At 39.3% G+C, this 27,667-nt stretch overlaps 1 protein-coding gene across 1 annotated transcript in view; it reads right to left on the bottom strand.

Moving 5' to 3' along the window:
* Positions 1 to 868: 868 nt before the first annotated feature.
* The window catches only part of col5a2a (collagen, type V, alpha 2a), a 37,879-nt gene continuing 11,080 nt past the window's right edge, over positions 869 to 27,667 (bottom strand). Inside the window, exons 2-54 of the mRNA XM_074695178.1 lie at positions 18,343 to 18,564; positions 17,637 to 17,662; positions 17,477 to 17,509; positions 17,357 to 17,389; positions 17,054 to 17,107; positions 16,038 to 16,130; positions 15,657 to 15,728; positions 14,834 to 14,878; positions 14,668 to 14,721; positions 14,426 to 14,479; positions 14,088 to 14,141; positions 13,895 to 13,948; positions 13,732 to 13,785; positions 13,495 to 13,539; positions 13,343 to 13,396; positions 13,162 to 13,206; positions 12,660 to 12,713; positions 12,351 to 12,449; positions 12,145 to 12,189; positions 11,951 to 12,049; positions 11,811 to 11,864; positions 11,599 to 11,706; positions 10,955 to 11,008; positions 10,653 to 10,751; positions 10,475 to 10,528; positions 10,281 to 10,379; positions 10,136 to 10,189; positions 10,004 to 10,057; positions 9,870 to 9,923; positions 9,700 to 9,753; positions 9,537 to 9,581; positions 9,353 to 9,451; positions 8,668 to 8,775; positions 8,395 to 8,448; positions 8,188 to 8,241; positions 7,872 to 7,925; positions 7,730 to 7,783; positions 7,479 to 7,586; positions 7,253 to 7,306; positions 7,044 to 7,097; positions 6,628 to 6,789; positions 6,211 to 6,318; positions 6,006 to 6,113; positions 5,860 to 5,913; positions 5,672 to 5,779; positions 5,352 to 5,405; positions 5,132 to 5,239; positions 4,890 to 4,943; positions 4,596 to 4,703; positions 4,087 to 4,396; positions 3,663 to 3,844; positions 3,255 to 3,497; positions 869 to 2,360 (exon numbers count right to left, since the gene is read on the bottom strand). Of these exons, the coding sequence (XP_074551279.1) occupies positions 2,214 to 2,360; positions 3,255 to 3,497; positions 3,663 to 3,844; positions 4,087 to 4,396; positions 4,596 to 4,703; positions 4,890 to 4,943; positions 5,132 to 5,239; positions 5,352 to 5,405; positions 5,672 to 5,779; positions 5,860 to 5,913; positions 6,006 to 6,113; positions 6,211 to 6,318; positions 6,628 to 6,789; positions 7,044 to 7,097; positions 7,253 to 7,306; positions 7,479 to 7,586; positions 7,730 to 7,783; positions 7,872 to 7,925; positions 8,188 to 8,241; positions 8,395 to 8,448; positions 8,668 to 8,775; positions 9,353 to 9,451; positions 9,537 to 9,581; positions 9,700 to 9,753; positions 9,870 to 9,923; positions 10,004 to 10,057; positions 10,136 to 10,189; positions 10,281 to 10,379; positions 10,475 to 10,528; positions 10,653 to 10,751; positions 10,955 to 11,008; positions 11,599 to 11,706; positions 11,811 to 11,864; positions 11,951 to 12,049; positions 12,145 to 12,189; positions 12,351 to 12,449; positions 12,660 to 12,713; positions 13,162 to 13,206; positions 13,343 to 13,396; positions 13,495 to 13,539; positions 13,732 to 13,785; positions 13,895 to 13,948; positions 14,088 to 14,141; positions 14,426 to 14,479; positions 14,668 to 14,721; positions 14,834 to 14,878; positions 15,657 to 15,728; positions 16,038 to 16,130; positions 17,054 to 17,107; positions 17,357 to 17,389; positions 17,477 to 17,509; positions 17,637 to 17,662; positions 18,343 to 18,564 (4,403 nt within the window). The 3' untranslated portion in view covers positions 869 to 2,213. The remainder of the gene's footprint in view (positions 2,361 to 3,254; positions 3,498 to 3,662; positions 3,845 to 4,086; positions 4,397 to 4,595; positions 4,704 to 4,889; positions 4,944 to 5,131; positions 5,240 to 5,351; positions 5,406 to 5,671; positions 5,780 to 5,859; positions 5,914 to 6,005; positions 6,114 to 6,210; positions 6,319 to 6,627; positions 6,790 to 7,043; positions 7,098 to 7,252; positions 7,307 to 7,478; positions 7,587 to 7,729; positions 7,784 to 7,871; positions 7,926 to 8,187; positions 8,242 to 8,394; positions 8,449 to 8,667; positions 8,776 to 9,352; positions 9,452 to 9,536; positions 9,582 to 9,699; positions 9,754 to 9,869; positions 9,924 to 10,003; positions 10,058 to 10,135; positions 10,190 to 10,280; positions 10,380 to 10,474; positions 10,529 to 10,652; positions 10,752 to 10,954; positions 11,009 to 11,598; positions 11,707 to 11,810; positions 11,865 to 11,950; positions 12,050 to 12,144; positions 12,190 to 12,350; positions 12,450 to 12,659; positions 12,714 to 13,161; positions 13,207 to 13,342; positions 13,397 to 13,494; positions 13,540 to 13,731; positions 13,786 to 13,894; positions 13,949 to 14,087; positions 14,142 to 14,425; positions 14,480 to 14,667; positions 14,722 to 14,833; positions 14,879 to 15,656; positions 15,729 to 16,037; positions 16,131 to 17,053; positions 17,108 to 17,356; positions 17,390 to 17,476; positions 17,510 to 17,636; positions 17,663 to 18,342; positions 18,565 to 27,667) is intronic.

Genomic DNA, 27,667 nt, shown 5'->3' with positions numbered 1-27,667 from the left:
AGGGTGCTTTAACATCATAAACGTCTAATGGTTGTGACACAGGTAAGATAAGCTGCAATGCTGCCGTTTTTACATTTTTTTTCTGTTTTATCCTCAGTCCCAAGATGACTCTTCATTTTTCTCCTCGCACATCTCTGAGTGGTACATTTGTGTTTGAATTTGGCCTGTCTTATCAAAATGATGTTTTGCTAATGCATGTGCTGGTTTTTCCCTACATGGGTTTTTTTTTCCATTACCCCTAGATATGTTTAGTTATTACTATGCTAATTAGCTATTGATAGCTAATTGAGAAAAGCGCATAATGCGGGACATCATACCTTTTAGCTTGATAGCATTACTTTGATGTGTATGTAATGTTTTGTTATTAGAAAATAGTACTTTAGCTATGCTAGCAACTGCTTTTTTAGTATTAGGTTAATTTAATTTTCAGTTCCATTTTACTACCATTGTTTACAGTTCATTCATTTGTAACTGGTCACAGACATAAGTATAGGTACATGTTTTTTTTTCTTTACCAAAACTCTTTCTGTGTCTCTCTTGTACAATCATGAAGACTTAAATGTTTCACCTTGTGCTCGAAACCATGCTGATACTAAAACTTCTCTAGTGTTGATGTTCAAGTGTCAGTTCACTCTACTGCCGTCCGTGTTCTGTTTAATTTGTCCCAGACATGACATTCTTTTCTTGAGATGTTCTGTTTTTCAGAGTTCACTACCCCTGGAAGCTGACTTTTTTCCTTTAAAGGTACAGTATATCATTTTTTTAAAAGGACCACCTCTTCTGAAACAAGAACAAGCAAAAAGAAGTATTTTCAGTATTTATTTTTCAAAGGTTGAAACCAACTGCTTCCAGTGTGGAAAGTCCCTTCTTCCTCCTTCTCCTCCTCCTCCTCCTCCTTTTCTCCTCTCTGCCTCTGGGCTGTTAGCGGGCAGTGAATGCTTTGGAAACTTACAAATCTACAATAAATATTCTCATATGAACCAAAGAGCCACAATAACATTACTCAAAAGAACATTCAAAACATTTAGAACAAACAGCTTACATTTAAAACAACTGAGGGGCTATATTAAACACATAAATGTTATTTCAGGCTACAAAATATACCTAAAATAGGTTTGTGTGCAAAATGACAAACATAAAGAACCTAACTATACCTGAATTAATATGACAGGAGCTGGGGGATTAACAAGCATTTTGTTTAATTTGTTGCATAGCAAGAAATACAAAGCAGACAGGCACTCACAGCCACCTTATTCTGTAAATGGTTATAAAGAAGGATTCCAAGAGCATATAAGTCCAGGATACTGAAAAGGGCGAACTGACATGCATAAAAAATAAAATATTCTGCTCTACCTTTAACTGAAAAACAAAGCATAAAAACGGAAATTACAAATTACCACACACCACTCACACAACACCTCATTCACCTCTCCATGGTAGACAGAAAGATCTTTATTGGCATCCCCAAACCCTGCCCTGTACCGTGCAGCTGGGAGAAGTGTACAAACTTCACACTACTTACAGAACAGCACCTGTGAAAACAAGATTTACATGTAGTGTCATCGCCTCTCATTTTCAGTGACGAGGTAGCTAACACTGAGGAATCGACAGTCTGATCTTGTGTCTCTAATGTTCCAAGTTTGTCGGTACAGACTTTAAAATAACTGGACATAGACATTGGTTCATCAAAACTGTCTTTGGAAAATACCTGCGCCAATGAAGGCATCATTGGCTGTATGTTTCCTCAATAGCACCACAATGTTGCATTATAATTAAACATTTAGAACAAAAAGAAATAGACAAATTTGAAAAGTAGAAGTGGCAGAACAACATTTAACGTAGCTCTGGTGGGATTTTCAGCCTATAGACAGCAGTTTCCATTTTAAAGCTTTACTATTATTAAATCTTTGGCAATTCAACAAAAATCAATTACAGTTAATGGGGAAAGATTTGACACTGAATGCATCATGCTTGGAGTCAAACATACAAAAAGACAGAGGAATGATTTAAATTTAGCATTTTCTATAAGTGAATTCCAAACATTCATTCTAACTTACAAATCTTTGATGTCTTGATCTGGGTTGAAGGCACAATAAATATCTTGCCACAGGGCCAGAGTAGTCCTCAGTACTCATATGTACAATGTGGCTGATCGCATCAGCTGTCAGTTCAAAAGTCTCAGGATTTTCCTCGACTCGTCCCTGATGGTGATTTTACAAGAAGCACACGGGCCCGATGTCAACGCCAAACTCTTGATCTGAGCCACCAATGTCCACAGGGGCAATGTCCACAATAGGAAGTCTCGCTGTTTTCTGTGTCCTGTACTCAAAATCTACCTTGCCAACCTTGCCGTTTGCTTGCTGTAAAAGAAAAGATAAAAGGGAAATTAGCCCCGAAAACTTTTTTTTTTTTTTTTTTACGATGAATTTAGTATATCCACTACATGTGTATTGTAACTGAGGTGACGCTGCAGTAATTTTCTGTAGATCAACATCAACCAGGAAAAGACTAAAACCAAGAATCAGTAAGTCTTCGTGCCTTTGAACTCTTCAGTCACTCAAATAAATAGATAAATTAATAATTAATAGTCATTAATAATAATAATTAATTAAATAGTAATACTAACATTAATTAAAAAAAATAATAATAATAATGAAAATAATTATAACATAAATAAAATAAAATGCCTGTAGGTGGCCAACATGGCAGGCATCCCCTCTTACTAATGTTTGTTTTGAGTTAGTCCGAAGCACCAAATATGTTCTTCCAACACTGGAAATGGTTTCAAACAAAAGAACATTTGGATTGGGTCGGCCAGTTGGGGATGGTATATACATTTATACAAACACTTACATATTGTTACTTTATAAAACAGTTGAGGTAACTATACTGTGTTATTACACATCCTATAGAAAAGTGTTTAATTTCTGTAAGTTGACCACAACAAGAGACATTGGGTCTGTTTAGGGATCTAAACATGTCCCCCCAAAAATACTTTGGAAATTGTTTATTTATTTTTGCAGTGTACAAATTGAACACTAGATAGCACTACATGCTACACAGAGAAACTTGAAAGTTGAAATGCTGAGTTAGCACATCCTGATTTCTCAAAACTAGTGACAATCTTTTTTCAGAATACAGTTTCAAATTACAAAAAAAAAAAAGGTAAAAAAAAAATAGATACGACATAAGCCTGATAAAACCATTTGATTCAATTACAACATGTTTTGTAAAAACATTGAAGCTGAACTTACCGAGCAGGAATCGTGCAACACTGTGTATCTAAAGCGGTTGTTTCCCTCTGCTTTGAGGTCCAGGTCATTGGAGCCTTTGAGAATCACAGCTTTCTTCAGGTTGCCCGTCTTCTCGTCCTTGTAGCCCACAGAGTTCTTGCAGTGGTAGGTGATGGTTTGAGAGGCCTCTTTGGAGAGCAGGCGGATGAAAGTCATCTGGACTGTGACTGAGTTAGCCGGCTGATCTTTGTTGCCATAAGTGAACTAGAGAAACAGAAAAAGTCATCAAAACAAAGATGTACTCAGAGAAACTTTTTCAAATGTGATTCAGTGCCTAAGACTCTTCCTCCATGAACTCATTAACCATTTAAGAGATTCAATAAGGTGCTGCTTCCTTCACTAACCCAGCACCAAAAAGTAAGCGCTCACATGTGTTCCACCATTGATGTCAGCTCCAAACCACACAGGTTTGTTCCTGGAAGAGGTCCACCACACTTTACGAGGTATGCTGGATGGGTTGGCAGAGATACAGGTCTCTCCAGTGTCCATGTTGCAATGCACTTTGATGGCGTCCTCCACGCTACCTTGGTTTGGATCCACCCAGTATTCACCTGTAAAACAGCACGATCAACACAATGTACACAGAAATTTGGACAAAGCCCTGGTCTGAGTAGTTCTGCAGCTGCTCTGGATGCATCAGTAAAGTAAATCAGTTTTATTCCATGTTTGGTTTTCGGTTCAAAACAGTACTCTGACAATATTTCCGGATTTCAAAGTGCTTGAATGATGAACACCTTAAACTTTTAACAATGTAGAGGACAAAGATAAAGGTTGGATTAAAATTCACACTCACCGCTCTTCTTCATGGGGTAGCATCTCTTCAGGTCATCGCAGGTCCTGGCAGGGTGTTTCTTGCTGCCATCAGGACTCTTCATGCTGTTGATCTGGCTGCTGAGGGCCTTCAGGGTAGCATGCACGCCAGGGTCCACAGCTACGATGGTGGAGGCGTTGCTGTTGGGCAGAGCCTCATCCTCACTGAACTCAGGAGGAGGAGGGGGGCCAGAGTCGTAATCACCGAAGCCGCCAAACAGGTCGTCCACAGCAGCCATTGGAGGTCCTGGGGGGCCAGGAGGGCCAGGGGGTCCAGACTCTCCGGGAGGACCCTTAGAAGGATAATTATTTAATAATTATTTTACTGATAGTTTATATTTTGAGGCTAATACTCATATATAATGCTTCCTTTTCACTGAACATCTGTTCTGGCTGTTTTTAAAGAAGTGTAACCCTGTCTCTTTTTTTATTAAATCACTTAAATAGTTAATCTCAAATAATCTTGTCGGGGCTTCCTTCTGTTGAATGTACCTCAGGACCAATTTCTCCACTGATTCCACGAGTTCCAGGAGGTCCCATCGGTCCTGGTTGGCCAATGTATCCTTCTTTTCCAGGAGGTCCAATAGGTCCTGGGGGTCCCTATAAGTGTAATCAGATATAATATATAATGAAAAATTAATGTTTAATTTAATACTCAAAGCTTGATTTCTTAGATGGATATAATATACTGTGCTTTCTTAATAGAAACAAAAAATAATGTAAATTAGACAAGATAATATTTATGAACAGTTTTTCTCTTAAGAATCACAAAACTGCAGTCTTTACCCTCGGCCCGCCTGGTCCAATGATTCCTGGAGCTCCCTGCTCGCCTGTTGTGCCCTACAAGAAGCAACATGTTCATAAAGATCTTAATTGAAACTATTTACACTTACAATTCCTCAGAAGTCACTTCATGCATAGATGCCCCTGCATGCTGGCTAAACCCATTGGTTGGTACTCCAGCTGTAGACTCACTCACAGGTGAGGGGGAACTTAAACAACAGGTCGTGAGCCAAAGTGAGACTTACTGGAGGTCCAGGCAGACCCTGAAGACCAGTGAAACCTCGATGTCCCTTCTGTCCTCGTTCTCCATGGTCACCCAGGTCACCCTTATCTCCTCTTGGTCCTTGAGGTCCCTGAATGAAGAAGGCTGAATCTTAGTCACGATTATTATTTTTCTCTTTTTCTTTTTTTTAAATACTGTTTTTATCAGCAATAATATTCATCAAATGTCCCAGAAAGACTCACCACAAGGCCTCTCTTTCCAGCAGAGCCAGGCGGACCCACAGGTCCTCTTGAGCCCTGCAGAAAAAAGGGGGGCATTAAAACACCTTTGGGGGAAAAACAGACCTCTGCCAGTCCTGAACATGTCTCCAACTCCTTCTCATAGCCAAACACATCATTGTTAGCACCTAATTTATTTCATTCAGGTCCCTACACGCTCACAGGGCTCAAGCCATGCGTGTCGAGTACATCTGTGAGTCTGTTATTCCCGTCCTGAGTCCTGCTGATGGATGTTAGATAGGCTAACACATGCAGCAGAGAGAGGCAAAAAAAAGTCCACTTACAGCTTCCCCTCTCTTTCCAGCATCACCAGATGCTCCAACAGGACCTGGGGGACCAGGAAGCCCCTGAGGACCAGTCATACCCTCTGGACCAGAATCTCCTCGAGCTCCCTATTAAACAACACCAATGAGACATTTACAAAGAAAGAACAACACGGAGATCACATTTCTAATGTGTACTGCTCTTTTACCCTCTGTCCAAGAACTCCATCTCTGCCTGGAGGGCCATCAGATCCTGCAGGACCCTGAGGACCGGACAAGAAACATTAAGAAAAACTCTTCTAGAGAAAAAAAATAAATAAAAATAACTATGAGGAAAAAAACAAATAGTATTTACATCAGGACCAGGATCACCACGAGGTCCATTTAATCCAGGAGAACCAACTGGGCCTGGGGGGCCTTTATCTCCTGGTGCTCCAGTGGCACCGGTTTTTCCTGGTGGACCCTAACAAAAACAGAAGAGACATTTAAAAAAGAGTCATAAAAGGTAGCATTCGAGAAGGAAGCAAGCTGAACGCAGCAGACTTCAAAATGGTACAGACCGCTGGTCCTGGAAGGCCTGGCATTCCACGCTCTCCTCTCTGACCTGGAAGTCCTACGATGCCTCTCTGTCCTGTAGTTCCAGCTGGGCCAGGAGGACCATCAGGACCCTAAAACAACACATGAAGAGTAAATGATATAAAGTAGTTCCTGTTAAAAGCCAAAACCCCAAATGACCAACAACTACACCACTTAGTTCAAAGTGTCAGGCAGGATTAAATACAGCCAACACTAAGACTGATTTTATTCACAACCTGGTTGATATAGTAAGTTACTGTAATGTACTGTTGGTTTGATCGATTCAAACATTATTATTGTGAACAAAAACTTACAGCCTCATCAATGTTTCCTGCACAAGACCCTGATGTACTCTTTTATCTTTATTGAAAAATGAGGGAACGACGATAAAATCAGTTTACCGTGGGTCCGTCCTCTCCAGAGTCTCCTTTGTCTCCAGGGCTGCCAGGTGGACCTGCTGGTCCTCGCTCTCCTTGTCTTCCAGGAGGTCCGTGGTCTCCACGAAGACCAGCAGGACCCTCTTTTCCAGGAGCTCCAAGTGGTCCAGGTTCTCCCAGTGGACCCTGGAGAAAAAAATATATGATTATGAAACAGAAGGTTGTTTTATGAAGTTATAGATCTAATTTTATATTACAGATGAGTTTGACTCATTAACTCAGTCAGAATTCAAGTCTCCAACTGTGTCCCTGGTTCAAAGACTTTCAACAACACTGACTTTATTGCATACAAATACAAATACAAAAAAAATGTTCATTGGACAAATGTGTTTTCCTGTAAATCTTAGTGCGATAGTAAATTAATTCAGGGCAGTACTCACAGTTGGGCCAGGTGGGCCGACTCTTCCAGCAGATCCAGGGAAACCAGTGGGGCCCTGTGAGCAGAAAGTGATATAGGATCTTCATGTGGTTTATTGCAAGTTTTATTACAAAATTTAACATTCCCAGTACAAAATAATTGAGAAAAGAGTCCATATTTCAAAGATAGTAATTTTTCTTGAGCTTCTACAAGTGAGACAAATGATCTTACTGGTGCACCCTGAGTTCCTCTTCCACCTTTCAGCCCAGCAACACCCGTCGGCCCCTAGAACAACAACACTTTATTATTAAACAGTTTCTGTTGTTTGTAGGTTCTTTTCTGTCTTTTAAGTAATAAACAATTGTACTTCAATTCAGTTCTCAGCAACTTTTTTTTCCCTTTCACATTGTTTTATATATTTCAACATCTTTTTAAGACATGCTTGTGCTCAACTTACAGGAGGTCCGTGAGCACCAGCCAAGCCCTGAGGTCCTGGTGAACCAGCATCTCCTTTCTGGCCTGGCTCTCCAGGCTCTCCCTTGACTCCAGGTTGGCCATCAGGACCCTGAAAAATGATGTTGATATCATTGAGAATACATCAAAAGTAGCTGAATTAATCCTGACTCATAAATCCCTTCCTAGAAGCATCAACAAGATCCCTGAATTCTGTCTCTGCGATAAAATACAGAAGCATGGTTAAATACTCACAATAGGTCCAACAAATCCAACAGCACCAATAGGACCGGGATCACCTCTGGCACCCTGCAAATGGGGATAAAATATTGTTATGAGGCATGACTACAGTGTATAAGCAATATATTCATGGCTCAGTGAGACTCTGTGCACTTACCGGTATTCCTCTGGATCCTGGTGGTCCAGGTGGTCCTTTAGGTCCAGGTTCTCCCTGCAAAAAAGATACAAGTTACTTTTGCAATAACTTTTACAACATTCACCAAGCCTGTGCTCCTCTATAAATCTAAAGCTGTGGGAGCCAACGACTGTCCTTCACAAGCTGCAACGTGCCATCAAACACAGCCAAGAACATGAGAAGCAGGATTAACAGCCCAGTGGCATCCTGGGAACTGACGCTTCCCTTGATCTTATCCTTGAATTATTGTGGTGAAAAAAACAGCATTCTAATGTGGATTAGAAATCAGACACTTTACCTTCTCCCCACTGGGTCCAGCAGGTCCAAGGGGGCCAAGGGGACCGGGAGCTCCCTATTGACAGAGAAGAAATGAGGTTGAAGATCTCTGAGATGGTTCAGCTGAACTGAACAGGCCCTGACACATCTCAAATCTACATCTCTATCATTTTTTTCTTTTTTTAGTTAAAGGTGTGTGTACAAACATAAGTAAAAACAGCTTACTTACTCTTGCACCATCGTTTCCAGCCGTGCCCTCTGATCCTTTCTCACCAACTGCTCCCTGTAAAAGATAATCCAATTATTATTGGCGGACATGAGTTGGCAATAAGTGCTGACATTTAATTCAAACCCAGACTTGTTCATTACATAACTAAAACTATAATCCTCTGAAGATCACCAGAGAGCATCTTTACTGAGTCAAATGTGGTTTAATAAAAATGTGGACATCTTTAAAAACAAATGCACAATTATTATCAGAGAGAGGTAATGATGAACTTACTCTGTCACCTTTAGGCCCAGGAGGTCCAGAGATACCCCTCTCACCTGGCATCCCCTGAAGACCTGGAGGACCAACATCACCAAGAGCACCAGGAGGACCAGGACTGCCCTGAAACAGATGTTAACAGGATATTTAATGGAGAAGGTATCAAATACACATTTAAGTACAATAAAACTTTATTTTTCTTATTTTAGGGCTACTGAATAATGATTTCACAGTCTGTGGTAAACTCTACTATCTTGTACTGGTTACCCCCTGCAGTGATCTTTGTGTCAGGTCTCTGTGACGCTTTGATACATTAGTTTTGAGGAAGTTTTTATTTGCTCAACTGTTTTCGTCCTTGTTTAAGACATTATTCTCATTTCAAGAAACCTTTATCTTACCCTACTGGCAGATTTTTTTTTACTGTTACCAAACAACTAAGGCATCATTTCTGCTTTGAAATAAGTCATTTCTTTCTGGACACGCCAGGTCAGTGTGGCTCATATCAAGTCATTAAGACTTTTTTTTTTCTTTTACAAAAAATAGCACTTAGGTACTTGCTCAGTTTTCTATTTCTTTGTGGCATTGTTATCTGTTTCCTTACAACTTTTGTGGTTACATAGGGCAATACACTCACATTTGATATTCCATTGTCCAACCCCTACACTATTTTTATTACTTATCTGTCTTGTGACTTTATTACCTTAGGACCATCAGGACCAGGTGCACCAGGGATCCCCTTAGGCCCCTGCAGACCAGGTGACCCCAGTTCCCCTCTCTCTCCTGGAATCCCACGCTCTCCCTGAGAAAGAAAAACAATAAGTTCCCACTCACATGTGTGTGTTTAGCAATGCTCTGCAATGCAGCAGACTGAATTATATACATACCCTTGGTCCAATTGCACCCACAGCACCGAGCTCTCCAGGAATACCCTTGCATAAATAAACGCATGTTAGAGTTGATATCATTTATGCTCATTCAGTTAAAATTATTTGTTTTAAGACTGAACAGGATCTAATAAGAAACAGTTCTAAGTTGTGTTACACTCACAAGGTCGCCTGGTTTTCCATGTTCTCCAGGAGGGCCTTGATTTCCTGGCAGGCCCTGTAAATGAAACAATATAATACAAAACAGTCAGATCCCCTCTTCAGGTTATATGGAGGTTTGTTTGCTCTTGCAACGTTTTTACATTTTACCAACAAATTTATAGATTAAAGCACCTGGAATCCATTGACACCTGGAGGTCCCTGCTCTCCTCTGTCTCCTGCGACACCCTTAAGGATGGAAATGTGATGTCTTAGTCATTTATGGCAACTTCAGAAATAACAACAAGTGTAACAAAAAAGACACTTACCGGTGGGCCTGGAGGTCCAGCTGGGCCGACTTCTCCATCTTTTCCAGGAGGACCCTGAAGACAACATGTCCATTATGTTACTATGCCCTGTAATCTTTCTTTACCTGTTTTTGATTGATCAGCATTACTCACTCTCTGGCCTGGCACTCCAGCAGACCCTTGTTCTCCTGTCTTGCCTGGGTCACCCTGAAGTGTACAGATTTTACTTTGAATTAGTGACAAAATATGGCAGACTGATTGGAGTATCTATGCAAGGCTGTAAGATCTCCAGCCTTACATTGAAGCCCTTGGGTCCTGGCACTCCCATCGTTCCTGCTGGTCCTCTGTTACCAATAGACCCTGCAGGGCCTGGACGACCATCTTCACCTGGGGCACCCTAAATGAAGGAAATCACACTTTGAATCCATCTTTGTAATCCCTCAAGCTAAGTCCAGTGTTGAATTGCAGATGTGACCAAATACAGTAACCTACCAGTGGTCCTGGCTTTCCTTCTGCTCCCTGAACTCCAGGGGTTCCAGTCAGGCCCTAGGTTGAGGACAAAAACACATCAGCACAGACCATTACAAGGTAAATTTTATAATGAAGCCTCGAGTCTAGTTTAAAACTGAATATGGTGCTGGAGAAGAACTGAAAAGATGCTTTTCGTTACCCTTGCACCTGGTAGACCAGGTTCTCCTGTGCGACCAGGGTCTCCGAGAGAACCTTTGGGCCCTGGTGGTCCAGATGTTCCACGGTCTCCTTGAGCACCCTAAAACGTAAAGACGTTGAGATGACTTTTTAGATTTACTGACTGAAACATGTGGGTGCTAAGTAAAACAAAAACAAAACAAAACAAAAAACAAAAGCATGAGGTATTTCCATATCTGACGGCTGGAAACAGATATGACCCCATTTGTTTAAAAACATAGAGAAGTAGAATAGTTGCGATTTTGAGATTATAATTCACCGCACCTTAGGTCCTGGAAGCCCATCAGCTCCAGGGAATCCTCTGTTGCCGGGAGCTCCCTGAAAAAGAGATAATTACTTCAATACCTCTTTATGTTCAAATCTTTATGATCCAAATTTTGCAAATTTCAATAAATTAAACCAACAAATGACTGAAAAAAATGTGCAGAAGCTTCTTAAAAGTCCACCTTAGCATTTATCAGAATGTTTACATCAAACACAACACATAAATCCATCATCTGCACATTACATTGTTTAGGGTTGTTGCAGTCCATGGCTCATTTAGTTTATCCAACTCAGCTCACGTTTCAGACTTTGGAAGGACGCCAAAAGATACACAGATATGCAGAAATCACAGACTAAAAGGTAAGACACCTGACTTTTTTGTTGAGGGTCATTGATGCTAACCATCATCATGCTACTCCTCATCAGTCATTACATTCTCTGCATAATGGGATCACACCCCCCCCCCCCCCCCCCCCCCCCCCCCCCCCAATACCAAACACTGATTTACCAAAAGTGCTTCATTTCATTCTTAATTATTTCCTTCACTGATTAATTTTCCTTTTATTCAGTAACATTACTCCTGTCCTCAAAGTGCAGCTCGGTGGCTAATATATGTCACAATCCGAGCCAAAGTACTGACTCACTCTTTCTCCAACTGGACCAGGAGGCCCAACAGAGCCAGAGTCACCACGTTGTCCTCGCTTTCCTTCTTCACCCTGAGGTCCAAGCACTCCCTGAGATCCTGGAGGACCCTATAGGATGAGGACAGGTAAGCCAGAAAAAGCTTTAAGAACAAGTTTCATTACTTAAGGTAAAATTAAAAATGTCTCAGGTTTTGTATGTGTTTGAAGCTCACAGGCTCTCCTTTGGGTCCAGCTTCTCCTTTAAATCCTGGCACACCAACATCTCCCTGTCACATACAAGCAAAAAGAAAAAGTAAATGACCCATTTGTTTAAAAGTTCCAATGATGAACTTTGAGGTATGAGGCAGTTTACCAGTTGTCCTTTGATACCAGGCTGACCAGTGCTTCCCTGAGGTCCTGGTGGACCAGCAGGTCCAAGATGACCGGCTTGACCTTGTGGACCAAGATTACCCTGTGTAAGGTCAGATATTTTAAATGTTAACTCCAGTCTTGCCTTCAAATTTCTTTTTTTTTTTTTTCTTTATTTGTAAAACACTGAGAACATACCACTGGTCCTTTGGCTCCTGGGCCACCATCTGTACCTTGGGGTCCCTATGGACACAGAATGTCTGGAGTTAGATCAATAAATCAGTAACAGTTGTTTAAATGTGTAAAGTCAGGTTTTTGCCATCATGAGTGAACCCTGGAAAAAAAATACAGCTTAAATACAGTTTTAATCATAGTTGATCAAAAAGATACATTAAGACACTCACCCTGAGACCAACTGGGCCAGCTCTGCCCACATGACCAGTCTCCCCTCTCTGTCCCTGAGGGCCTTCTGGACCACGGACTCCTGTGGGGCCAGGTTGTCCCTGTAGAACAGATCATGTTTTAGTTACAGGTAATGAGCCTGCAAGCATCTCTACATTTTAGGGATGAAAATGTCATTGTCATATTTAATAGAATTAAAAGCAATTATAGCAAATCAGTTCAGCAAGCGTAGATATCCGATTGGTTCCAGGGATTCATCATCCATTTAATAGCCAATATAGCAGTCTTGTGAGGTGTTTTACAGCACTCACCTTCATTCCTGGGGTTCCAGGATAACCTGGTGGTCCACTAAGACCCAAAGGACCCTGTAAAAATAAAAAAAATGACATTTAAACATCAGTATTGGGTATATGGAAATGTGCAACCACAGGAAAACCATACAAATTAGGCAACATTTCCACAACAACACCTTCCCCTTTGAGGTTCAGGGACTTTGAAGTACTCAATGAAAATTCAGTTTTGCATTAAAAAGAATCCCTGGGATCCCGTGTACTTTAGGGTTCAGATTTGTAACCCAGAACATGCCATGTGTGTTTTGAATGTTTTCAAAATTGTACACACATCAGCCAACTTATTTACACTTATTTCCACCTGACTTACAGCATTGGTGGAGACCTTGAAAGCAATGAGATGGAACAAGCCCCCTCATCACTTGAAGGTAAGTTTTAGGTACCAAAAGCCATTTTTTTCTTGATATGTGGCTGCAGATGTGTACAGAATCATTTAGTGGTTTGAAAAAGGTAAAACACTTACCATGGGACCAGGTTTTCCAAGATTACCAGGTGGACCACGCTTTCCCTACAACACACACAAAAAATCATTTTTACTCCTTGATCCTTCACAAACTGTAACCATCTGCTGAAAAGACTGTGACAGATAGAACTCTGTGATCATGTTAGCACAAGTTTGCAGTGCAAAGTAGTGTCATCCTTACAGCTATACCACCAGGTCCGATGCGGCCTCTCTCTCCTGGCATTCCAGCAGGACCCTGTCAGAGACAAAGCGTAGAGTTAGGGTGGTCTTATTAACAGTATAACCTACTTCAGCTTCAACTAAGAATACATGTCATGATTAAATATAACTTACCATAGGTCCAGGTGCTCCCATTGGACCAGAAGGCCCGTTAGCACCCTGTAAAACCACAAAAAAATTCCTGTTCAATCACCGTACGATTGCAGAACGACATGCAAAGATGTTCTCAGGACATTTGGTAAAAGGTTATTATGTTAAAAATGTGTCTGTCCTGGCGAACGAGCTAATTAATCAAACTGTCAGACAGATTGGAAAAAATGAATAAAACAGATTTCTTTTACTTATTTGTACCTTGGATCCAACAGCTCCAGTTTCTCCTTTTTGTCCGATGGGTCCCCCATGGCCCTGAAAACAACATAAGAAAAAAAACATGAATGAGACCTCTGACAGTTTTTGAAGTGAGCTAAAGAAAAGGTCAGTTCATTTCTCAGAACATCAGAAAACTCCATCTCACCCTGTGGCCCTTCAGTCCAGGAGGTCCTGGTGTACCCGGAAATCCCCTGGATCCCTGAAACATGTCATCATAAGCTCAGACTCAGCTATTTGAGCTGATACAGCAGCAACAACACACACATCACAGGACTTTCTGATTGGCAGAGATAAAGCATTGTACTCAGTGTTGTAGGTGAAGAGGTCAACAAGCCCACCTGTGATCCAGGGAATCCAACTTCTCCAGAGTTTCCTGATTTTCCTGGCTCACCCTGTGAGGAAATTACATTTCTGTGTCAGCTGAGCTGGGAGTATGACTATGACTTGTTCTGCTTTAAGTTACCAAGATTTTTTTATCAAAATGGACAATATGGATGGCTTTTTGTCGGTGCTTTTGGCTTTTATTCTGTTAGTTTGTCACATAATATCATATAATCCTTTATTTTGCCTTACCAACGGATGACAGGAAAACAAATAGAGCCCCAGACACGATACTTTGTCTAATACGGTCTTTAAACAATGAAACAGCAGTTTTCAGTCCCTTGATCTTACTTACATCTTCACCTGGTTTCCCTGGAGGCCCTTCTGGTCCCCTTTGCCCTGATGGTCCCTACAAAACAGTCAGATTGTTCATAAATCCTGTAACAATAATACATGAAAGAAAAATGAAAGTACACAAAATCCAACAGTGATTGTGTTGCCCTCTCTGGTGAAAAATAACCATGACAATGAAAACCTGGACCAGGAGTATTTGTGTGACTAGACCTGCAAAATTCAAAAGAAAAACTGATGCTATACCATGTGTCCTGGATCACCGACTTCTCCAGGTGGTCCTTGAGGTCCAGCTTGACCCTTGAATGAGAAAGAGGAGAAATTTAGACGGTGAACTTAGAGCAAGACTACAACAGACTACCATCCCGGTGAAGTATTTTCTGTCTTATTTCAAAACTTGCTGTAGACTTACAGGTGTGCCATTTGGTCCAGGAGGTCCTCTTGCTCCAGACTCCCCCTGAAACAAACATGATGCAAAATCAAGAGAACAGAATTTAGACTAATCCTAGTGAAAGGCCAGAGAAAATGAAACCTGCCCTCTGAGGTTAGAGAAACAAAATGGAATTAAAAATTAATTTTGTAGTTCATTTTCAATTTGGAAACTCAGTGAACCCAGTGAAGAGTCGTCACTAACCCAAGCACAGCTAACTGTCCCTCAACATGCTTCATTTGCTCAAGTTTGCCCAAGTTTAACCAGCAAGACATTAAGAATCTGAATTATTACAAATTCAACTCATCTCATCGTCTGTGAAAGTCTGTATAGTCATAAAATGTTGCAGTAACTAATTCATACTTGTCTTTATGTCGTTTTTTTATGTAATAAAAAGAGGAAGAATGAAGTGAGGGGCTCCTGTTGTGATCATTGTCAAGGAGACCATGTACTCAAAACTTAAAACCTGTGTTAGCAACTTAGGTCTTTCAAACATCCTCATTGGTAAACGTATGTTTCCAAGACGGGAATGGGTAACTGCAGGACCACTTATGCTGCTTTATCATGAAAGAATAAAAATTATTAATAGAATTATCTATCAATAATCAAAAATAATGTCTTATTTGGCCACTGGCAACTTTTAAAAGCAGTTTTGTTAATAGTTCCCAGATAAAAGTTTCACAGAATATATGACTAAACTTTTGCTAATGGGTGTAACTTTAGGCCAGAAGTAAAATAATAATAATGCTAACAATGCTGAATATTCTGTTTCAGGTTTGTTCATATTTTGCAAACATTCTCTCACCCTCGAGCCAGTCAACATGCCCTGTGGACCTGTTTTTCCATCAGACATTCCAGCCATGACAGATCCCAGACCCTGCATGTAAAGAGAAAAACAGTTTATTCACTTTGTTTTTTGTTTTTATTATAAATAATCAGAACAGCCTACAGGCAAAAATCAAAGGGTCATTTGTTTAAAAAAAGATGCAACACATTTAAAAAAGCAGATTACAGAAGAGCACAATAACTTCTTTTACATTGTGACTGCCCTGTGTGAATGATAAGTGATGAATAGTTTGCCTTCCAGGTATCTTTCTGAAGTCAGTGATTTCTGTACATGTTAGCACAAGCATGTAAGTGTGTGTTTAATGTGTGTTTGCAGTGCACGAAAGCATATCAGACTCACCTCTGGATGTGACGGATGTCCTGGTGGTCCTGGTTCACCTGGCTGACCTGGAACTCCAGGCTCTCCATCATAACCTGGAGGGCCCCGCAGTCCCTGAAGAGCAAAGCCAGCAAGAAAAAAAAAGTTAAGTTGTGAAGTTATTTTATGAATCAGATTAACAAATGTTGTTCAAAAAAAAAAAAAAAAAAAAAAATCACTAAAACAATCAAACCATGGAGTGCAGCTGAGATGCTTTTTTTTTTCTGATGGGTCAAGTAGAAAAGTTACAGATGTTTTTTTCATATCAGAACTGGACATTCATTTTCATTTTTCAACCAACCACACAGCATAAGTTTGGTTCTTCACCAATTAGTACATTCTGGCAGTAAATGCTTCATGCATGTGTCATAAATCACCCCGGAAATACTGGGATCCATACCATTAGATAAGGCACAGTCATTTATCATCCAGCTACAATAGTGCTTGCAAAGCACATTATACACAGTAACTACAGAAATTTCTTTTCTTTTTATTTCATTTTGAATTATTAATCACTGACAAAATGCATAAATGAAAACATATAGCATAGTGTTATCTTATCTTTTTTACTCTTTGAATATGAAGCTGGAATTGAAAGTGATAAGTCTTTACAACTTGTTCTGAATACCCAGTTGCCCACAGATCCTGAGCCCAAATTCAGTAACAGAACTTGCAGATGATTTATTTCATCACTCCTCTCAGACCCAAGTTAATGGTCCTTTAGAAAGTTATAAAGTGCAATTGAATTCTTTCATACTCCCTGGCTCTAAAACTTTTGTTGTGACATTGTGTGCGCACACATAAAAGAAAGAAAGAAAAAAAAAACTTATAGACTGACTTTTAGTTTATGTTTGTCTCATCATGGGTTCACATTAAGTTCAAAGAAGTAAGAGCTTTTCCTGGTCATCTTGCTTTGATCCATGTGTGAATAATGCACAGATACACTTTGGATAATGGTTTGATATCTTGTTCAGCTCAGATTCAGGGATATAACTTACAGGCCGTCCACTGTGTCCACGAGGTCCTCTTTCTCCTGGAGAGCCGGGAGGTCCCTGAAAAGATGAACAAACATTGCCAATAAAGTTGGTGAGATGATTTCAAATCAGAACAGTGGAATACTTCCAAAGAAATGTCACTGGAGCCTGAAATGTCACAGCGGCTCTGAGGATCTGTGAGCTCAGCAGGAGCACTGCTTCAGGTGGAGTTAGAAGACTTAACTGTCCTCTAATGCCATCTAGTGTCTGTACAAGTGGCCCAACAATTTCATGAAAACAACCAAGGAATATGTCAAATTTTCTCACCATTGGTCCAGGACGCCCTCTGATTCCAGTCACCTGCAGAAAAAATATCAAAGGCATTATAATATACAACGTTTAGGTCTTTTTTAACCAAATTTAACAGCTAAAAAAATATACACTCACAAGGGGGACATCTCCAGGTTCTCCTTTCTGGCCCTGAATAAAAAAAAATAAATAAAATAAAAAAAATAAAAATAAATGATAATAATAAAAAATCTTACTCACTGCAGATGATGTCAGAAAAAATAGATATTGTGGTAATAATAATAAATGTTTGGCTTACCCTGAAGATCCTTCCTCCACCATCACCTACATGAAGAAAAGAAACAATGCATTTAAGATCACAACAATTTTTTATCATAGCAAAATTGTGTAGTATGGAAGCCCATGAAGGCAAGTAAGAAATAAATTGATTCTGGTAAAAAAAAAAAAAAAAAAAAAAATACATTTACTGTTCATTCTAATATTAACAATTTTGAAAAATATTTAAATTCCATCTTAGTCTTTTTAGGTTGCCCCCTTTTTTAAAAAAATGAAATAACTTGACAGAAAAAATAAATAAATAGTAAGATCAAAATACTTGATTATGTGACTTTTGTTGTGGACACAGAAAATATTTAATGGGCATTTCCCCCTATTTTATTTGAACCATTTTTTTAAAAAAAGGCCTGTCGAAAACTAGACTGGCACATTCAGCATTGATTCCTGGAGTAGACTCGTGTCAGTCTGAAGATATTGTTGTCTTTGTCTTTTTCTTTTTCTTTTAAATGATTGATTCTGGCTGATCATAGATTATTTCTGCGACAACTCAAAAACTTGTTCAGGCTGTATTTTTTTATGATTACACCTTTCCTTCATATATTTTAAAAGGTAACAGTATTTCTCCTTTTTTTCACAAGCTGAGCTTTTTGTTGATAAAGAACCTTAATAGACTTCTAAAAAAAGTAGTAAACTGAAAATGTTTCCAGAGAGATCAGCTGCTCACTCACCAAAGGCACCCTGACCTCCGGTGCTGGGTGAGTCACTCTGACACACAGGGCAGCACTCTCCATCTGGGACCACCACTTTCTCACAGTGACTCAGCTCATCACATTGGATCTCATCACAGAGGACCTGACCGTTGTCACACACACAGATCCGGCATGGCTCTGGCTTCCAGACGTCTTTGTTGGTGTAAACTTGTCCGTCAGCCGTGCAGCTTGACTCATCTCCTGAAATATACATTCAACATTAAGTAGAAGAAAGAGAAACCAACAGACATTAATATATATATATATATATATATATATATATATATATATATATATATATATATATATATATATATATATATATATATATATATATTTATATATATATATATATATATATATATATATATATATATATATATATATATTTATATGTATCCACATAAACTTGCAGTCTTAACTTTTAGTGTTGTCCTAAATTTAATGAGACTGCATGAAAAACAGGACAGACTTCTGTTAGGATCAAACAAAACACTGGGTTAGAAATAAACTCAGACAACACAAGTCAAACTAGGATACAAGATAGCAAGGAAGTGATTAGCTATGTATACATTAATACATAATGCGTTGAAATTAAGTGTTGCTGGATTAACACATCAAACATTAAAAGAGTCTCAACACGAGCACACTGAGGACCTTCTTTCTAAACTTAACCACCTCAACCACTGCCTTACTTTTATTTACTGCCTCCCATAGCAGCTGCCTCAGGGAGCCAAGCTGCAGATTTACAACTCTGTTTGGTTACACTGCAGCATTTTCTAAATGTCAAGAAGCCACAACTTACAGTACAATAACGATATAAACCATAATTATTATTCAACAACTGTTTTTATCTATAACACATCTTTGCACTTACAACTACAATAAGCGCTCATTTAGCACAAATTAAAACATCAGCATGTTTTCTCTGTGTGCTCTTCAACTCTTTGGAAACAAGTTTCTGCGCACACTCAGGTAGAAAGGTCTGGAAAACATGCCTCTATGCTTTTCTCCAGCAGTGAGACATGAGATCATTTCCTCCAGAGGAAAGAGGCAGCGTCTCAGAAAACTTGACTCACATCCAAGAGCTGTGCTCCACAAACAACTCCAGAAGACTTTTACCAGCACATCATTGACAGTTACTCACATAAAAATAATCATGAATACAAAAATGCAGTTTCTGTGGAATAAAGTGTAAGAAAACAGGAGTTATTTATGTAGAGGGTGGCCCCATGCTCACTGTGGGTTGAGTTTTGGATTGACTGAGAACAGAGAGTGTGAGGTCTCAGTAATCTGAGCTCTGTCTCTCAGGAGGCTCAGATTAGAGACTACTCTGAACACCTGTTCCTGATTCTAACAGCAGGTGGCAGCTCTGAGCTTCAGACTGCAGGTGAGTCAGGTTAGTTTTGTACTGTGAGGTTAAGGAGAGGAGTTCCAACCACTGCAAAAGATAGGACTAGTTTTCTGTCGGTTCTCAAGCGCATGTTTGAGAATAGTTCCACTAACCTACAGGGGACAAGAAACATTGAGTAACTTAAACAACTGTAAAAACTCACAGAGCAACGTAAACCGAGGCTTTTTAAAGCGAGACAAAGTGTTTTACATGCCTCAGTCTCTTATATGTTTGTTTTGGACAAGCTTGAGACAGGAATGAGGTAAAATAGGAATGTTTATAGGAGTTGTCAGTTTAGATTTATAAGTCCAGAATTCACCTCATGGTTCTGCAGTCAAAAGAAAATGAAAACAAACTTGGGAATGTTCAAACACACTGATCACAACTCCATCAGCCAAGTTGAAAAAACAGAGGGTGCAACTTTCTGTAAGTCAAACAATAGACGTTTTTGCAGCACAGTACAGATGTAAAACTGATCAGATATAGGTTAGTGATAGATATATCACATGAAATTTATTCACAGTGACTATGATTTAAACCTGTTCCATGGAGTCCAATGTTGCATATAAACTTTACATGGAGTTTTATTTTTATTTATTTATTTATTTTTTATTTTTTTTATTTTTTGTTTAGGTTTTTTTTTTCGTTTTTTTTTTTTTTTTTAGTTTTTGAATGTCTCACAGTCATTACTTATGACCTACTAGGAGTCAGTTGTTGTTTTTGTATCTCTTGATTTCCTACACTCTGCCTGCAATTTACTGTGAGTAGGATGGTTTAGGCAAGCAACCCTTGCACAGTGGGAGGATAAACACAGGCAAATAACAGCATGCAGGATTTACAGCATCCCATGAAAAATGACTAGGAGGTGCCTGAGGATAATCATCGATGCACAAGAGAGTTGTACCGGTGTTATATGGTTAAAAAAAAGTGCATGAGCAACTCACTTTATGTAACCAATGGAATGCATACTCCATGTATCGTCCATGAATGTTCAACCACTTAGACAACCTCAGACAACCTTTCACGTACACACTCTTTTTCTTTACTTAACACATTTTTTTCAGATAGACTTACCAGAGAGACAGGTTGTTTAACACCATAAAAGTGCCTGTCTCAGCACAGGTGTTTTAGTCAGATTGGCGAATAAGATTTAGCTCCTTTTTATTATCTTAAGTGAATTTACACACTGTATTTCAAGGTAAATGCTCACATAGCCGTAGTACAAAGTAACATGAGTAATGTTTTAAAACACATCAAGCAGTGTGTCGATTTTCGTTGAGCATGTGCATGTTTATGTCATTGCGATACCCTCCTTTATTTAGCCAAACTGTAATTTACATTGATACCTCAAATATGAACAAATAGTAAAGGAACATTGGTGCCAACAACTTAAAGAAAGATACTATGACATACAACAGCATTCAGATTTTAACTCTGCTTTGTCATCTCACAACTGTTTCCACTCCAGGCTGGAGCTCCTATCAGAGGTAATAAGAGCAGCAATGCTCCAAGAGAAACACGTAAAACTTAAATACTTCATCTCTTCTTTTCTAGTTCTGTCTGCGCAAAGTAGTCAAAAACACAACATAGCTCAGCATGGAGACTTCCTGCCTTTTAACAGCCAGTAACATCCCACTGTCTCAGTTGTGGTCTGTCACAAAATGAAAAAACAGTCAATCACAGACCACCGTATTGCATCTGTCCTCATTTGTGGGAAGATACTTGGAATCACTTCTCCCATTAATCTTAATTTTTGTAAAGAAACCTCGTTTTAAGAAAATCTGTTTTTCTATTTTACAAGAACAAAGTGTCCCTTCAGAAACACATCTGTAACTTTGGATAAGAATGTATTGTCCCTTCATACTGCATATTCTCCTGCTGGGTTACCACATAGGATAGTTTATCTCAACAGGAGTTAAACTGCACTCCTTTCTTCACTGAGACATGTCACAAATCAAACCTAGGACACTGTATATGGCTGCATTTTTTCTGTTGGTTCTTCATACATTTCGTGTTGGGGTTTAAAATTTACTGGAAGAGAAGTGTGGTTTTTTAGGGCGGTCTTAAAAATCTCACCGCAAGCCTTAAGTAGGAGGAGGAGATGGGAGGTTCACTTTTTCCCCTCCTCTCAGCTAATTCATTGCAGGGCCCACACTTTTCCACAGACGCCATAAAATCACTGTTTAATCGTGACAACGGTGAAAAGGCATGCTCCCTTCTGATGGTGAAGGCTTGATCTGGATTTTCCACTAGTCAGCTCCGAGGGCAGACGGTTTCCTCTGCTGGTTAAAAAACGTGGAGTCTGGAGCTTTTCAGCATGACTCGTGTCTGATCTCTACCTATCATTTAGTACAGCTCACCAGACGGCAGACAGAAAACAAAGACAACCAACATCTTCTCCTCTGAGTCATGGTTCACATCCCAGCCACGAGGTAAAACAATAAACTGTAAATGAGAAGTCAACGTAGCCATGAGGTTTTGCAGAAGCACCTTACAGATGCAGTCTTTGTGGTGACCAGCAGGGGGAGACTGTGGTGGTTGTGTTGTCTGTAACTTCCAGAAAGTTCCCTACCATTCTCAACTTTAAAAAAGTATGTTCAAAGCCTAGTTCAGAAAGGAGGTTCAGTCTGAATAGTTTGTGTCTTTATCAGCATTTATTACCTCATCCAGCTTGAAAACAAAGTTAAGTCGAGTAAAGGTAATTTACTGAAGCAACTGTTGATAATAGGCTTCAAAACCATGCATCAGAAACAAATGAACGATGCAACGAGACCACGTCCATTCATTACACAGTCTATGATCTGGATGTTATGTTATGTTATGCACTGACACCCAAGAAAAATAAAACAATAAACAAACAAACAAACAAACAAATACATGCACACACACAAAAAAAACCTAAAAAACTAAAAAACAACCATTATTTTGGGCTAAATATGAAAGTGTAGAGGCAAAAGAATGTTGGGGCTTTGTTACCCTGCTGCAGCTGAATCTTGATGTAAAAAAAGCCGCAGCATTTTCCGATCAGATATCGCTAAAAAATGCCAAACTCATGGCTGCCATACAGTCCATGAACTAAAGGTCACATAGCGGTGGGTCTGTCTTGTCTTTTTAAACAGTTAGTGGTAAGAACCTGATAAACCTTCCACTGTGACGCCAAAAACGTGACTAACAGGGAAAAAAAGAGCAAGGCAGAAAAAAGGAGATAGTTTATGGATTTTCCCCAGCTAATATGGAAATACTCATAACAAACTGTGCTGGAGAGAATCTATGGCAGCCACAAGTCGAGGGGTTAGAAAATGACCTTATGGAAACAATGAGTCACAGAGAACTGGAACTCTCGTTTCCTAAAAGAATCCAATGCAGGACTCAAACTGATGGCCCCCTGTTTAAGAAGATAGTGCAGAACGGATGAGGATTATCAGAAACCTTTTCTGACGTTTGTTTCCATTCTTGTTCTGGACTAGTTCTACATAGCTGCCAGAGCAACTCGCCCTACGTGACATAGTTAATACTGAGAGGACGTACTGCAGCCTGATTTCTTGTCCAGATGCAGATGAGTTACAGCTGCTGAGGGGTGGCTCTAATGCAGCTGTGCTTTCCTGCTCTGAACCCCTCGGTGTCATGGTTGAACATAAATCTCTCCCCAGTAAAGGACCTTTAGCTAAACCTGGGATTAGCCCACTGATGAAGCTGTCCTGAAAAGCAGACGTCTTGTATCGAGGTCAAATGTGTGTCAAACAGTGTGTTATCCTTGAAGGTAAATCAACACCCTGTTTTTTTACTTAATTAAATAGAAAAAGGGATTACAGAGTCCACGTTACAAGTATCTGTCCAATCAGTTTCCTGAAGCTTGGAGGATTTGCTGTTTTCTGCTCATAGGGGTTTGAACTCTGAAACTCAGCTCCAGTTCGAACATGCTCCTCACCTTGGCTTCTACAAACAAAGCTCAGTATCTGGAGGGAGGGGAGGGAAGCTCCGGCCAGGAAAGTTGAAATGAATAAGCAGCTTGCTGATTACATGTCTGGGCTTTTCCATCAACAGGCCCCCGTCTTTGGTGGGTCTTCCTTTTAAAGAGGCAACCACAGTTATGAGTTGTTCCTATCCCGTGCTCAGGCTTGGGAGGATTGCAGCCCTGCTTAAACTACAGATCCCCCCCTCCTCGCCTCTGTTTTTGCTTGGCTGACTGACTCTTAGTTTTTAGTTTCCTTGATTCAATTCTATCACAGAGCTTGATGTCTTAATCTGGTTGATAATGTTGCTACATGTTGGGGGATTCAGTTAAAATGGATAAACTAGGAGGATAAGATAAAAGTCACTGTCTGTAGCACAAATATACAGGACACAAATACCGCCGTGATATGAAATTAAAGTTAAGTGGTGACCTTTAGTCATTGTACAAGGGGAAAGCCCAAAGTTAGATGACATAGTTTTAAGAGCAGTGAAATCACTGTAGGTGTGGTGGCTAGAGGAAAGTTTGATAAGTCACAGTCAAAATAACTTGTAAGTATGCACCAAAACTGATAAAAAGTCACATAACAGAATAAGAAAACATGAGCTTTTTTTAAAAAAAAGAAAAAAAAAGTGAAATGTCTTCACTTCACAGATTGGGTGCAACTGACTCATCCCGAGGCTCTCACAGCACTCAGGGTCAAAGTTCACAAACAGGGCAGCCTTCCCTGTAGGGCACGAATGTGCTCACAATATAAAGTCCTCTGCACCAGAGAAGAAAAGCTCCACACTGATTCAACACATATGGATTTTTTCTTTGTTCCCCTCTTACTTTCAGCTCTGTGGTTTCATGTTTGAAAATATTCTGTGACCATAAGAGTTTTTGATGTTTCATTTCTCTACCATTCGGCATAAGATATGTAGATATTTTTCAGACAAAAGTTATACTGCTTGGTAAACAACTTTTAGTTTATCATAACAATGTCGGAATGTAAACAGATGTTTGAACCAGTGAACTGCACAAACCAATTCCACGTCACAGTATAGGCTGCACAGTCCCGCAAAACTGCAGAAGTTCTACATAAAAGCAAATTAATCTCTTCATTGTTCATGCAAAACATATACTAAAAGTCAGGACTTCCAGTGACTCACTATATCACAATTTGAAAATGTGGCTTCCTCAGAAATACAAATCAGCTGTTCAAATAAAGACTCAAGCTGCTGTTGATACAAATATAAATGCTTCATGCTGAAACCTTTGAGTTTTTTTTCATTCTTTGAACTGTGCCATGTGGAGGTATTTCATAAATAAGATATTGGAAATAGCTATTCTCTCATGTTAGGAAAAGTCATTTTAGAAATGTAGAAATGTGTAATTTCACACATAGTCTTCCAAAATACAACCAAATGAGCAGAACTGTCTCAGATAAAAGCTGGTTCTTTCATTTCTTGTTTTAGATAGAGAACCAATCACCCAGGAGACAGAATTAGATATTCCAGAAAGTGCTGGTTAAATGTCAAACATGTGGTTTTTATATCCTCCAAAGATAGAGCCAGTGAACATTGTTCAAGTTGAACAACTCACATTTAATTTTTTTTTTTTTTTTTTTTTTTTTTTACTTCATGTGAGCAATATGCCTATTTAACCTTCACTTCTGAAACCTGGAACTGATGTGAAAACAAACAATTAAAATATAATAATAATAATAATAATAATAATAATAATAATAATAATAATAATAATAGAAACTTGGCTTTCCTGCTTGATAGGCTGCCAGGCTCCCAGATCTCAATACGTACTGTAAATGTGAAAAACAGTGCAAACAAAATGCACAACTAAACTTTGAACTTTGAACTACTCTTAACACCTTTCAAGTAATAACCAGATCTGAAATCTGTGAATATCATTAAATGTTGGTTCATTTCTAAGAAGGTATTTGGTAAAGGAAAAGATGATGTCAAACATTCCACTGTAGCAGAGCGGAGCGTTCACATATACAGGGGGTCAGAGAGTCCTGGTGTTCAGTGTCAACTGAGCACATAGCCAGATGTTTAGGTATAAACTATGGACCCCATACTTTAAGCAACTGAGTGAGAAGTACTTAGCAGTATAAGACAATTTCAAAGTGTTACTGAAATACAAATGAGAGTGCTGTTTTAAGTCTGTGCAGTGAATAAACATCTGGACATGTGGTGACCGTATGATAAGCTGGAGCAATCCATGGGCATTACAGCACATAGTATAATAAATACATTTTGAAAAAGTCAGTTTTAGGCAACACAAAAACATCACACTCTTATGTCCCTGTCAAATGTAGGTTGAGCTGCTGTCCACAGAAGAAGTGTTTTGTTTTAAAGATATCCACTTTTTTATAACCTCAGCGAAAAGTTTGAGCTCCTTTGCATGGTAGGATCGGTGGGAAGATATGATGTGTTTTTGATTGTCTTGGTTAACCAACAGTAGAAGTTATCACCATGCATGCTGTCTGCTGCTTCGATCAATGCTCTGCACTTTACTTTGCGTAAGTACCTTTTAAAATGCATGACCTGTCTTCTCTGTTTAGACTGACCTGACACATAAGAAGAAAAATAATCCTCAGGTGGTTGCTTGAACAAAGCATCTTATAAAAAATCAATCAAACATCAGCAACTTGAAACTAATGACAACAACAGCAACAAGCAAAAGGTTTCTGCTTAACCCGTAAATATCCTCCAAATGCAGCACAATCTCCTGACAGTGTTCAGTGATTACAGCACAGAGGGATTGAAATGATTGCTTTTAAAAGCCGTGACTAACTGTTATCATTCAGAGATCTGAAGAGTTTTCATTTCGTTTCTGAGATGGCCTATTTAAACAGGGCTGAAGGCAAGAGGGACTTGTTGCCTCCACATTTTGTCTGAGCTCAGAAGTGAAGCAGCTGAATGACGCTGCATCCTCTCCTCAAACCAAATGGCTGCCTGAGGCTCCGTTTATTAAATCCTACTGATTCTTCTGCATTAGTTTGTGTTTTCTTTTAAAGCTCTCCAATCTCCCCTTTTCTCCTAGCAGAGGAAACAGTCTCTTTCTGGATTTTCCTGCACTCCTCTAATTTTTTTTTCCAGTTTTGCTGTTTCTCTTTGTCTCTGAATTTATCACATTTTGTTATACCTTTATTCCTAAAGCCTAAATAAATGATGGAACAGTGAGGCCACAGCACCAGCATGCAGTGTATAATGTATGCAGGCTTCAGGCAAAGGATGTTCCCCATAAATATTTACATTTTTAGCTGGACTGCTTAGTGCAAGGTCAAAGAATTGTTTATGTTTATAATGGGCAGTGAGTCAGAGCTCATGCTCTCTCTATAATGTCCTTAAATGAATTTAGCTAAATTTGGTTCAAATACCAGCTCTGGTAGCAGAGTGGTGCATCGTGAGAACATCACCCCTGAAATAAGATATTATTCCTCTTTTAAAGTGTGCACACATGCCTCTGTACAGGACTTTTAAAGCTGCTATAAGGAATTTTCTGCTTGTGTTGAAATCGGCGCCCCCTGCAGACTTCTGCTTCAATTTTTTTCTGTGAGCTTGTACTGTTTATGAATAAGAAGCATTTAATGATGCAAAACCTTATTCTCATCTTGTCTGCTTTTTTTTTTTTTTTTTTTTTTTTTTTTTAATCTAATTCATCACTTTTAGTTTCATTCTGTTTCATAACAAGCCACAAATTCCTAACAGCAAAACCAGAATCAGAATCAGGTGTTATTGCCAAGTACATTTGTACATACAAGGAATTTGAAGTTTAAAGGATAAAAGGTTAAAAGGTTCCACATTATAAGTAAAGCGTGTAAAGGGTAATCCACTGTCCTAATTCCTGTTATATATAAAGTATCTGCAATTCTGTAACAACGCAGCCCAATTGGTAGATTAGAACATAAACCCCGCCTATGTGGCCAATTAGGTTTGTAGGCAGAGTAGAGGTAG

The sequence above is a fragment of the Halichoeres trimaculatus genome, unplaced genomic scaffold, assembly GCF_033239565.1.
Source record: "Halichoeres trimaculatus isolate MK-OKI-2021-1 unplaced genomic scaffold, fHalTri1.1 fHalTri1_scaffold_19, whole genome shotgun sequence".
Lineage (NCBI taxonomy): Eukaryota > Metazoa > Chordata > Actinopteri > Labriformes > Labridae > Halichoeres > Halichoeres trimaculatus.
The sequence above is the reverse complement of the archived record's forward strand: the minus strand, read 5'-3'. Positions and strand labels throughout refer to the sequence as shown.